Raw genomic sequence first — 14,023 nt, forward strand, 5'->3', positions numbered from 1 at the left:
CTGCCTTTACAACCACTTTAAGATGACCAAGTAATACATACAGTATTTCTTCTTTTCTTTTGGTGGTATAGTAATGCAAAAATGATGCTCCAGTCAGCTCTGTGCCCTTAGTCAATGCTCTCTGCTGCTAATGATAGTGGAAGCAGCGACTTTTGTGCATGCCATAGGCATGCGCACAATAGTAAACAACAAGGACATATGGGCATGTCTGCCTTCCTTTCAGATACAACAGCTGGATATAAGGAAGTTAAAATGCCACTTTTTTTGCACTTCTTTTAATGCAACACTACAAAAATGTAAAAATTAAAATGAATAATAGCCAACATTTAAATATTAATGGTTAGCAAAATATAATCAATAATAAAACGATGCAGGATAAAAATAGTTAGAAAAGAAGGAGAAAAAAAGAGGAAAGTTAGAGCTGAATGTTTTTTATTTTTTATTTTTTGCTATTTACATGCCAGGCCACTTTAACCGACAACATATGCAGATGCATGCTCATCTCTTTGATCTGCAGATAATTAAATCTGTATAGATAAAAAAGTAACAATGCTGTTTTGTATCACTCTGAGGTGGACTTACTAAAGTTGGACTTCTGCAAGTGCAGTTGCTCCAGAGCTTAGTAAACGAAGTGAAGCTTCACTTTGCAAAGAATACCCAATCACATGCAAGGGAAATTAAAACAGCATTTTTGCTTGTACATGAATGGATAATAGAAGTCAGCAGAGCTCCCCCTCATTTTACTAAGCTCTGGAGCAACTGCACTTGCAAAGGTGCAACTGCATGTGCAAAATGCACAGTATTTTTGCCTTTAATAAATCAACCCTTCTGTCTCATGTTTGACAGTGTTTAAAAACACTGCACCAGACAGTCTGTTTTTTGACAGCAGAGCTGCTCTATCAGAATAACAGCTGGGAATTGCAGGCAAGTGCAAGGAAGGGGACCAGCAGCAGAGCAGGGCATATTAGACACTCTCTGTGTATTTCAGTGAAACTTTTGTGTGTGGCTGAGAGGTGGTCATGATGATGTCATGATCTCCACCTCAGTCAAGCAGAGGAAGGTTGACCAGTGCTCATCCCAACTCAGGGAGTGGGCAGGAATTCTATGTTCCCCTGCTGAAATACAGTGCTGTATACCATATAACACTGATTCTACATACAGTTTGTACTGTGCACCCAGCAGGCACATCTGTTGGTGAAGGAAATAGTTCCTTGGAGTTGAGCTTAAAAAACAAGCATTTTTTTGCTAATATTGCCCTGCCTAATATTTAAAACCTCCTAGAAACAACGTAGAAATTTAGGGAAAGTATATACTCTTAAATATATATATATATATATATATATATATATATATATATATATATATATATATATATATATATATATATATGCAAAATCAGACATTGCTTGGTTTTATGGCTTCATAATAATAAATATCCCTCTAAATATAAAAAAATAGTTTGAAGGCAAAAATTGAATCAACCAGAGCTGTGCTGCATATACTGTGTTATATTCAATATTTTGGTGTTTTAAAAGCTGACCTTAAAGAAATATTAACAAGACATGTTTTCTAAATCTATTCACGGGTGAAATAATTAATAAACAGAATTCCTTTAAAGTTATGCTAATTAATACATTTGTGTGCTTGTATTGAATTTTGTAAAACCTGCATTGTTAGTAGTTAAAAATGTTCAAGGACCATTACCTTCCATGTCACACAATCTAAAAAAATACTTTATATCTTGGTATCATTATGTTGCTGTTGACTATGACTGTAAAGCATTGATAATTAAATATTTTATAGCTTTTGCTTTCTCTTTTTTAACCCCTAGGGAAATATTTCATTTTCTTGCCAAGAGCCTACAGTTGTCCCAGTTACATTTCTTAATTCAAACAGCTATTTGATCCTGCCTGGATTATCAATTCAAGAAGAATTTATCATCTCTTTTAATTTCCGTACTTGGAACAAGGAAGGCACACTTTTTGCCACTAAGCTTAGCTCTGCTCCATTCATTTTTGTATTATATCTTGCTGAAGGAAAGCTTAAAATGAGCCTTTTTAAATATGACCATTTGTATTTAAACATGACAACAGGTAAGCATCACATTGCCACCATCCACATGACCTCTATTTTTATAATTGGCTGTTCAATCACATAATGCTCATTCTGAATTTGTCTTAATAAAAACTATGAACAAAAGCAAAAATTATATACACTATATTGTCAAAAGTATGGGGACGCCTGCCTTTACACGCACATGAACTTTAATGGCACTCCAGCCTAGTCCGTAGGGTTCAGTATTGAGTTGGCCCACCCTTTGCAGCTATAACAGCTTCACCTCTTTTGGGAAGGCTGTTCACAAGGTTTAGGAGTATGTCTATGGGAATGTTTGACCATTCTTCCAGAAGCACACTGAGGTCAGGCACTGATGTTGGACGAGAAGGCCTGGCTCACAGGCTCCACTCTAATTCATCCCAAAGGTGTTCTATCGGGTTGAGGTTGGGACTCTGTGCAGGCCAGTCAAGTTCCTCCACTCCAAACTCGCTCATCCACACTATATTGCCAAAAGTATTGGGCCACCCCTCCAAATCATTTGGTGGAGAAGAGATTAAAGTGTGGGGTTGTTTTTCAGGGGTTGGGCTTGGCCCATTAGTTCCAGTGAAGGGAACTCTTAAGGCATAAGCATACCAAGATATTTTGAACATGCTCCCAACTTTGTGAGAACAGTTTGGGAATGGCCCCTTTCTGTTCCAACATGACTGCGCACCAGTGCACAAAGCAATGTCCATAAAGACATGGATGAGCAAGTTTGGGGTGGAGGAGCTTCACTGGCCTGCACAGTTCTGACCTCAACCCGATAGAACACCTTTGGGATGAATTAGAGCAGGGACTACGAGCCAGACCTTCTTGTCCAACATTATTGCTTGTCCTCACAAATGTGCTTCTGGAAGAATGGTCAAACATTCCCATAGACACACTCCTAAACCTTGTGGACAGCCTTCCCAGAAGAGTTGAAGCTGTTATAGCTGCAAAGGGTGGGCCAACTCAATATTAAACCCTACAGACTAAGACTGGGATGCCATTAAAGATCATGTGTGTGTAAAGGCAGGTGTCCCAATACTTTTGACAATATAGTGTGTCTATGGCTGTACTTATCATTAACAGAGCATTTTTTTCTGCATTCCCACTGTTAAACCACTTGTTGATCATGTGGATAGATTTGTTGAATCTCAGTTTCCTTTAACAGTTTCACAGTGCTTATCATTCTGCAGTTAAAATACTGGAGTGTTGCCACCTTTTAACCAGGCTAGCTATGTAGTCTTAGATGGACCTCCCTGGCGGTATGATTCTTTCGGATTTTAGGTGCTGAAAGCGGTACAATTATTTTGCATGGAAATTTGGCGTTTTATATTGTAGGTCTGTAATTCTTAACAATAACACTGGGAATGAAGATGGCCAAAAAGTTAGAGGGGTTTTTAAACTAGGCGATGGGGGGGAGGGTCCAGAGACAGTGATAGCCAGCGCGGAAGATATTCCAGAGGGTAGTATTGGGGGCATTAGTGGTAGGTTAACCAAAGCACAAAAACACAAGGTGAGTATAGTAGCAAGTCCAAGTTGCAATCTTGAAACACCCAATACGAGGACAATATGCAACCGGTCTAAACTATGTGGCATGTTCACCAATGCCAGGAGCCTGGCGGACAAGATGGGTGAACTAGAGATACTGTTGTACAAGGAGGATTTGGATTTTGTGGGAATTTCAGAGACCTGGTTCAACAGCTCTCATGATTGGCTGGCAAACATTCAAGGGTATACCCTATACCGCAAGGACAAAGAGGGTAAAAAAGGGGGAGGGGTATGCCTATATATCAAGAATAATGTACAAGTGAATGTGAGAGATGACATCACTGAGGGGGCTAGGGAGGAGGTGGAATCTTTATGGGTAGAGCTCCAAAGGGATGAAGCTAAGGGGAAAATAATACTGGGAGTATGCTATAGGCCCCCTAACCTGAGGGAGGAAGTGGAGACGGATCTCCTATCACAAATTGGATTAGCAGCAAGGATGGGAAGTGTTATCATAATGGGGGATTTTAATTATCCAGACATAAACTGGGCGGAGGGAACCGCGCATTCATTTAAGGCTCGCCAGTTCCTTAGTGTCTTGCAGGACAATTTTATGGGTCAGATGGTAGACGCACCAACTAGAAATAAAACATTACTAGATCTACTGATTACCAACAATACAGACCTGAAAACAGATGTGGAAATACGGGGCAATTTAGGTAACAGCGATCACAGGTCAATTAGTTTCAGTACAAATCACACAAATAGGAGACATGAAGGGAACACAAAGACACTGAATTTCAAAAGAGCCAACTTCCCTAAACTACAAACCTTGCTAAAAGGCATAAATTGGGATAAAATATTAGGAACAAAGAATACGGAGGAGAGATGGGTTTGCTTTAAGAGCATATTAAATAAGGGCATTAGCCAATGTATCCCATTGGGTAATAAATTTAAAAGAGCGAACAAACATCCTGGATGGCTTAACTCCAATGTAAAAATGCATATAAAAGCAAAGGAGAAGGCCTTCAAAAAATACAAGGTTGAGGGATCATCCACAGCATTCAGAATTTATAAAGAATGCAATAAGAAATGTAAGGGTGCAATTAGGATGGCTAAGATAGAACATGAAAGACACATAGCGGAGGAGAGCAAAAAAAATCCCAAGAAATTCTTTAAGTATGTAAACAGTAAAAAAGGGAGGACAGACCATATTGGCCCCATAAAGAATGAGGAAGGACATCTGGTTACAAAGGATGGGGAGATGGCAAAGGTATTGAATTTATTCTTCTCCTCAGTCTTCACGAGTGAATCGGGGGGCTTCAGTAACCAAAACTGCAGTGTTTATCCTCATGACACAACACAGGAAGCACCTACATGGTTAACCTCCCTGGCGGTATGATTATTTCAGATTTTAGGTGCTGAAAGCGGTACAATTATTTTGAACAGAAATTTGGCGTTTTATATTGTAGGCCTGTAATTCTTAGGAATAGTTCACTTAAATCTGTCCAAACAAGAGTCTAGTAGACATCCCGGGTATGATAAAGTTTGAAAAACGAAATAAAAAATTATAATATAATAAATAACTATAAATAATTAAAACACATAATAATATAATAATAATAAAAATTATATAATAATGTAATCAAATCAAAAACACTGAAATTTGCTCAGTTCCAGAATTTTAGCTTTTATTACTTTTAGTGTTTGATGACGGATCTCCCCACAAATCACTATCGCTCAATTCTGCAAGTGATTATAATTTATTATCGCTTTTTCTAGCTGGTCTAAAACCACTTTTGATGTAAAGAGACAGTTTTGGTTGCTATGGACAATCTCCAGTTTCCAGGCAGAAAGAACAGTTTTATATATATAAAACTGCATGCAGGACACTGGGCAGACCACTAGGGACAAAGGGGATGTGTAGTTATTTGATACAGTACTGTAATCTGTAAGATTACAGTATGCTGTATCTATACTGTGTGTTTCACTTTTGAATTTACCGCCGAACTCCGTCCCCGTGCGTCGCAACGCTCGCAGGGAACGGAGCTCGGCACTGTGAATCGAGCGAGACACAGCGGCTCGCCGATCACAGCAGGGAGACATCGCAGGATCCAGGGGACATGGTAAGTAACCTCTATATGGATCCTGCGATGCAAGCCCGAGTCTGGCTCGGGGATACCGCTTTTGGTATGTAAAATCAACCCCGAGCCAGACCCGGGAATACTGCCAGGGGGGTTAACAGAGGACGGAATTAAAATTAGACTTGAGAAACTTAACATTAATAAATCACCGGGACCAGATGGCTTGCATCCGAGGGTACTTAGGGAACTCAGTCAGGTGATTGCCAGACCGTTGTTCCTAATTTTTACAGACAGTCTATTGACTGGAATGGTACCAGCTGATTGGAGAAAAGCCAATGTAGCACCAATATTTAAAAAGGGCCCAAAAAACATCCCTGGGAATTACAGACCAGTTAGCCTAACATCAATAGTATGTAAACTCTTGGAGGGGATGATAAGGGACTATATACAAGATTTTAGTAATAAGAATGATATCATTAGCAGTAATCAGCATGGATTCATGAAGAATCGTTCTTGCCAAACCAATCTATTAACCTTCTATGAGGAGGTGAGTTGCCATCTAGATAAAGGAAGGCCCGTAGACGTGGTGTATCTGGATTTTGCAAAAGCATTTGACACAGTTCCCCATAAACGTTTACTGTACAAAATAAGGTGCGTTGGCATGGACCATAGGGTGAGTACATGGATTGAAAACTGGCTACAAGGGCGTGTTCAGAGGGTGGTGATAAATGGGGAGTACTCAGAATGGTCAGGGGTGGGTAGTGGGGTTCCCCAGGGTTCTGTGCTGGGACCAATCCTATTTAATTTGTTCATAAACGACCTGGAGGATGGGATAAACAGTTCAATCTCTGTATTTGCAGAAGATACTAAGCTAAGCAGGGCAATAACTTCTTTGCAGGATGTGGAAATCTTGCAAAAAGACCTGAACAAATTAATGGGGTGGGCGACTACATGGCAAATGAGGTTCAATGTAGAAAAATGTAAAATAATGCATTTGGGTGGCAAAAATATGAATGCAATCTATACACTGGGGGGGAGAACCTCTGGGGGAATCTAGGATGGAAAAGGACCTGGGGGTCCTAGTGGATGATAGGCTCAGCAATGGCATGCAATGCCAAGCTGCTGCTAATAAAGCAAACAGAATATTGGCATGCATTAAAAGGGGGATCAACTGCAGAGATAAAACGATAATTCTCCCGCTCAACAAGGCTCTGGTCCGCCCGCACCTAGAGTATGCTGTCCAGTTCTGGGCACCAGTCCTCAGGAGGGACGTACTGGAAATGGAACGAGTACAAAGAAGGGCAACAAAGCTAATAAAGGGTCTGGAGGATCTTAGTTATGAGGAAAGGTTGCGAGCACTGAACTTATTCTCTCTGGAGAAGAGACGCTTGAGAGGGGATATGATTTCAATTTACAAATACTGTACTGGTGACCCCACAATAGGGATAAAACTTTTTCGCAGAAGAGAGTTTAATAAGACTCGTGGCCACTCATTACAATTAGAAGAAAAGAGGTTTAACCTTAAACTACGTAGAGGGTTCTTTACTGTAAGAGCGGCAAGGATGTGGAATTCCCTTCCACAGGCGATGGTCTCAGCGGGGAGCATTGATAGCTTCAAGAAACTATTAGATAATCACCTGAATTACCGCAATATACAGGGATATGTAATGTAATACTGACACATAATCACACACATAGGTTGGACTTGATGGACTTGTGTCTTTTTTCAACCTCACCTACTATGTAACTATGTAACTATGTAACACACTTAAATCTGTCCAAACAAGAGTCTAGTAGATATCCCGGGTATGATAAAGTTTGAAACACAAAAACATAAATTATAATATAATAAATAAAAACAAATAATTAAAAAAATAAAAATAAAATAATAATAAAATAAATTTCCCCACGATTCACTATCACTCAATTCTGCAAGTGTTCTAATTTACTATCGCAGATTTCTAGCTGGTCTAAAACCATTTTTGATGTAAAGGGACACTTTTTAGTTGCTATGGACAATCTCCAGTTTCCAGCCAGAAAGAACAGTATATATAATATAGAACTGCATGCAGGGCATAGGACAAAGCACTGGGGACAAAAGGGATGTGAAATCATTTCATACAGTACTGTAATCTGTAAGATTACAGTACTGTATGTGTTATGATTTTTACAGTTTTTTGAATTTGCCGCCAGGCTCCGCCCCCATGTGTCGCAAAGCATCGCAGGGAACGGAGCCTGGCACGGAGAGGCTTCGGGCAGAGAACGGAGCCCGCAGACACAGCGGGGGACATCGCAGGATCCCGGGGACAAGGTAAGTAACGCCGCACCAGGATCCTGCAATGCGATCCCGAGTGTGGCTCGGGGTTACCGCTAATGGGACTGAATTTTAACCCCGAGCCACACTTGGGAAAACCGCCAGGGGGGCTATGACAGATGTACTCTCACTTATGGTTCTCCCTCCAGCACAGGAAATAAAGCTAGCTCAGACCAGCCAAATTTCAATCAGTGGCTGTAGCTGCTTATCAGTGTATTCTAACATCTGCATGTGCCACTGACAGAACACATTGTCATGGCAGTGGGAGGGGGGATTCTTCCATCCACCTAGCTTGGATGGAGGAGCCTATTTGTTTTTAATTCAACCTGCTGCTTTAAAATCAAACCAACAGCTATTTTAACCAGTCCATACTCCAAAATTTTAAGTAAATAAAATTTTACATGGCTTTGAAAATACTGTACGACTGTAGATAATTGACAAACAAAAGTCCAACTCCAGAGAATACATTTAAAGCAGTTGCAGCAACAATTGTTTTTCTTTTGTAAAAACACTTTTAGTCATATAAGTAATAGGAGGATATTGAAAGAACCACACACAGTTTTATAGCTTGTCCCAACCACTGTAACAGATGAGCCTGCATGTAAATAAGTAGAAAAATATAAAGACATATGAAATTTATGCTGAATACTATCATTGTAAATAGTAACGTGTATTAAAGCACAGGCCAAAACCTTTAATTTTTTTATTATACATAGATTAGGGAAGGGTTAAAACCAGTATTTGGATCCTTTTATTACTCTATTCTGGGTACTGAATACAAGTATGTATTTCTGAACATCAGCTGCTATGTAATTTAAGTGGTGCTCATTGAACCTATATGCAGTACATGCATGCATTCTTTGTAGAGGGGTAAATACCTGTATTATGCATGATGTGATGTGACATATATGGATATTTTGTACTTATTAATTGTATGTATATGCCTAATACAACTTTATTACTAAAGCATTTTGTTATGTGTTGTGCTTACTTTAAATATTTAAAATGAAAACCGGGATTAGAACCCCTTTCAGGCTCTTTTTTGCTGACATGTCCCAAAGTGAGTGGAATCTCCTTTTTAGACAGTTGTCCCTGGAGCAGGTGTTTCCATTGGAAGATATTTGCTCACAAATATTGAAAATCAGTAAAATAACACACATAAAACATGAAAAAGTGACATTCATGTGAATGGTGAACTTAAAAATTGTGAATAATTTGAATCATGAACAAGTGATTATCACACATGCTCGCAAGATGTGTGGGCTAAAAAAGTACAGATGAAATATAAAAGATAATAAAGTGAACAAGTCCAATTAGGCATGTGAGGTAGATGATCATAAAATGGTAATCCAAGAAATGATGAATAAATCCCGAAGATAAAAGGGTCACCACAGCGGAAGGGTCTACCACCAATAAAACATGAGGGGGCTTACTGGAACATTTGGATCCAATTAGCTTATACCAAATGGGTCTAAACAGGTGGTGTTAAACACTTAGTAAAGAGTCGCCACTCCACTTGAACCGGACAAACTTTGAACCACTTGGGGGGATGATCGACTTCCACCGTAATTGCTGCAGCAAAGTTGCACACAACTATGCGGGACCACCAAGGTAAATTCAGAGGTAGAAGCCTCTCACCATCACTCCATTACCACATAAATCCAAAGAGGAAAAACAGAAGACTCGATATAGTATAAAACCATAAGGCAGGAGTTTAACTGAAAATATTGTAGAACACTCACATTTCAGCAGATATAAAAGCGCATATTGGAATATTCCTTTTGGACAACAAGACAGAACGCAATGACATAAACAGGACCAGGGCCCAATGCATTTGTTCATAAACAGACATCATCTGGGGTTGATATTGATGTCTGCTTAAGACTAAATCATCTTGGTCCTGGTTCTATTTCTACCATTGAATCCTGTCTTGTTGCCCAAAAGGAATATTCCGATATGCGCTTTTTATATCTGCTGAAATGTGAGGGTTCGACAATATTTTAAATTCTCCTGTCTTTTGGTTTTATACTATGATTTATGTGGTAATGGAGTGATGGTGAGAGGATTCTACCTCTGAATTGACCTTGGTGTTCCCGCATAGTTGTGTGCAACTTTGCTGCAGCAATTACGGTGGAAGTCGATCACCCACCCCCCCAAGTGGTATAAGCTAATTGGGTCCAAATGTTCCGGTAAGCCCCCTCATATTTTATTGGTAGTAGACCCTTCCACTGTGGTGACCCTTTTATCTTATTCATCATTTCTCGGATTACCATTTTGTGATCATCTACCTCACATGCCTAATTGTTCACTTTATTGTCTTTTATATTTTGACTGCACTTTTTTAGCTCTTGTGAGCATGTGTGATAGTCACTTGTTCATGATTAAAATTATTCACAATTTTTAAGTTCACCATTCACATGAATTTTTATGTTTTCATGTTTTATGTGTTTTATTTTACTGATTTTCTATTTTTGTGAGCACTTCTTCTGCATTATTTACTGTATTTATATGAATTTCCCTATTCATGTGATTAGCGATGCACTGTTATTTATTTAATAGAAAAGAAACACCAAAGAGTAACAATGTAGTTGGTGCATATATGGTAATTGACATCTAGAAATGTTGATTGTGCCTAAGCAGTACCTTCACAAATTTACATCTTTCTTTGAATTCCTCCTATATAATTTAGTAGTTAATTTCCTGTGCTTTGAGCATATCTGCAGAGTGAGATCACTGCTTCCTATTACCGCTAGTCTCACAACATTTGATGTGAGGTTTTACAATCTCACTACTATGCTGCTTTTTGTTCTCCTTTCTGAAGAGAAAGCTGTAACTAAGGATCACCCCGCTTCATTATTCTGAATTCAATTCTTCACCTCCTTTGCTGCTTCTTGAATATTTTTCCACCAGTAATTAGATCATTGGTTATTAGGGGGCCAACTTTGACATGAGGATACAAAGCTCTGCTACTAGCCCAAGATGGCCACCCCCACACAATGACACAGTGCAGAACAAGGCATAGTAAGTCAATATTGGGGATAAGTTTGGCTGCTTGGAGCCTATAGCCAATACTGTTTTGAGTCCTTTGCCCTTGGCTTACCTTTTTTGGGTGCATCTTTTATAGCACAGGTCCTCTTTAATGGATTCATTCACTTCATTTGTTCATACATTTTGTTGACCATATTTATATACCTGCCACATAATTATTGAAATAGTGCTTGAATGTAATAACCCTAAAGTTCATTATATGAATGCTTTAACATGATGAGTGGGTATTTGTTATATAAATAAATAACATACTCTGTTCTTTTTATTTGATTACAGCTTTTGAGTTAAATAATGGACAGTGGCATGTTGTTTATCTTGTAATAAAAAAAAGTCGAGCAAGTTTGACAATAGACAATGATGCATCTGCAATCTTATATATTCTCCTACCTTTTCAAGTGTCACCTGGAGGAAATTATTACTTTGGAGGTACGGCATGCCATTTTTTTGTTGTGTATTTTTGTTTTTATGTTGGCAGAAAGCATAGATACCATTTCAGATAGGTATACATTTTTTTTTTAATACAAACGATTTTATTTGAGAAGGTATGAGCTTGAACAATATTTTTCATGTACAGAAAACAGTACAACATGGAACAAGTAGTAGAGAGTCATGAGAATGATTTAAATGTACACAAATCAATGATATGTTATAGGATGACCAATAGGGACCATGTGGTCCACACATTTACATATTGTCACATCAATTAAGTAACGTGGGGAGAATGCCTTGTAGGAGAACTCTCACTATAAGCTGGAGATGTTGAAGGCCTCACCACATTACCAGGTTCCTTCTGCTTTAAAATTAGCAGATAACATGTACCATAAATAAACCATAAACAAAAAAATGAAAGGAAAAGTTCATACATTGAGAGGTAAAACAGAAAAGGTTACGGGAAACCATGTTGGGAAATGCTGCCGACAATGCATCTTAATATAAGGGATCAGTATTAGAGTGGCGAGTGAGACTAAAGTATGGTCAGGGGGACCAGGATTTCCATTTCAGGTCATAGATGTGCATGGTATCCATGATAGTATGGAATACTTTCTCCATAAGCTGAATAGCTGCCAAACGTCTAATGACCTGATCCCAATGGACCCCAGGGGTTCGCCAAAACAAGGCGATTGACCAATGGACCGTGCTATCAGATAGGTATAAATATATAGTAAAGCTTCAGTTTGTACTAAATAGCTAAAAATATGACATTTGACAGGCAAAGCTGCAAATACATACTGGGAAATAACACATTAGTTTGGTGCATTTGTGAGACAATCTTACTGTATATGCTCTACAAATTTATACCAGTAATACATAATACAACATCATATGTTAAGTGCAGTGAGACCTCCCCAAGGGTCAGATAATTCAAATCTTGCAGGCACAGTACTGTCTGCGCTTTAATACTTTGTGAGGGAAATTTACTAAAACTAGTGAAGCAAGAGAACATCACCAGCACAATGGGCCCAAAGCTTTATTCAGCGATCACAGTAGTACAGTAGAAGCAGTGTTTCAGAGTCTTACAGGACCCCTTCAGCAGGCATGTGGCATGCCACATGCCTGCTGAAGGGGTCCTGTGGGGCTCCGTACTAGTGACATTCTCTCGCTTTGACTGTATTTGGTTATAGCTGATGGTCGCTGCAGCACCCACTTACACCAACAGACATTTATTCAGCAATGTGTGCATTGGAAATTGTGCATTAGAATCACTAAAACTGGTGCACACAGAATCTGGTGAAGCTATGCATAGTAACCAATCAGCTTCTAGGTTTTATTGTCAAAGCTTAGTTGAACAAGCTGAAGTTAGAAGCTTATTGGTTACTATGCACAACTGCACCATATTCTGTGTAAATCTCCCCCCTTTTAACCACTTTCCGACCAGCCGCCATCATTATACATACTGCGGCAGGTCAGCACATTCACGCGAACCTTCGTAGCTGTACGTCGGCCCTTTAAGCGGGTATAACAGGTGCGCGCAATGACTGCCGGCCACTCGCGATTGTGGGCACGAGAGCCAGAACAATACCCCTCAGATTTACAGCGACTGCACTTTCAAGTGCACTTTCAGTGCAATTTCAAGTGCACTTTGCACTTGTAGTTTGCACTTGTAGTGCAAAGTGAATTTGCCCCACTGTTTCTGGCAAGACTCAGGCCACTTTATTTACTTGCAAAAAAATGTACCTAGCCGGAAAAAAAAAAGATTACAGCCACCAAATGTATGGACTGGAATGCTAATATATAAATCAGCATGTTACATTTTTGTTTTGGCTTTATATATGCTTAATGGTATTGTGGTAACCTCAAAATTAATGTTCAGTGGCATTAACTACTTGCCGCCTGCCCACCGTCAAATGACTGAGGAGTGGTGGGGCTCTCATTCTGGGATGACATCATAAGACGTTGCCCAGTTTAGCCGCAAATGCGCCCACGGGGCTCATTACCCATGTGGTTGGCTAACAGAGTGTGAGGTGAGAAGAGATGATCAGCGGCATCTCCTCAGAGGGAAGACGTGAAAAGGTAATCAGGGCACTGATCATCAGTGCCCTGATTACAATGCAGCCCCAGCAGTGCCCATTAGTGATGCCAATCTGTGCCCACCAGTGACACCAGTCTGTGCACATCAGTGACACCAGTCTGTGCCCATCAGTGAGGCCAATCTGTGCCCATCAGTTATGCCAATCAGTGCCCATCAGTGCCTGCCCATCAGGGTCACCCATCAGTACCGCCCATCAGTGCTGCCCATCAGTGCCACCTATCAATGCCCATCAGTGCCACCTATCAGTGCTCATCAATGCTGCATATCAGTGCCACATATCAGTGCGCTTCAGTGCTGCATATTGGTGCCTCCTCATCAGTGCCCTTCAGTGCTGCCTCATCAGTGCCCATCAGTGCCGCCTCATCAGTGCTCATCAGTGCAGCCTATCAGAGCCCATCAGTGCAGCCTCATTAGCGCACAAAAAAAGGAAAAAAAAAATACTTACATATATACTTATATATAACATTTTCTGACAGAAACAAA

The 14,023-nt window shown here is 39.7% G+C and overlaps 1 protein-coding gene across 3 annotated transcripts in view; it reads left to right on the top strand.

Moving 5' to 3' along the window:
- The window catches only part of CNTNAP4 (contactin associated protein family member 4), a 634,720-nt gene that overhangs the window by 434,487 nt on the left and 186,210 nt on the right, over positions 1-14,023 (top strand). For all 3 annotated transcript variants that reach the window (XM_073632963.1, XM_073632962.1, XM_073632964.1), the window contains 2 exons: positions 1,832-2,093; positions 11,287-11,436. In XM_073632963.1, coding sequence (XP_073489064.1) covers positions 1,832-2,093; positions 11,287-11,436 — 412 coding nt within the window. The remainder of the gene's footprint in view (positions 1-1,831; positions 2,094-11,286; positions 11,437-14,023) is intronic.

Source organism: Aquarana catesbeiana, linkage group LG01, assembly GCF_042186555.1.
Source record: "Aquarana catesbeiana isolate 2022-GZ linkage group LG01, ASM4218655v1, whole genome shotgun sequence".
NCBI classification, from domain to species: Eukaryota; Metazoa; Chordata; class Amphibia; order Anura; family Ranidae; genus Aquarana; species Aquarana catesbeiana.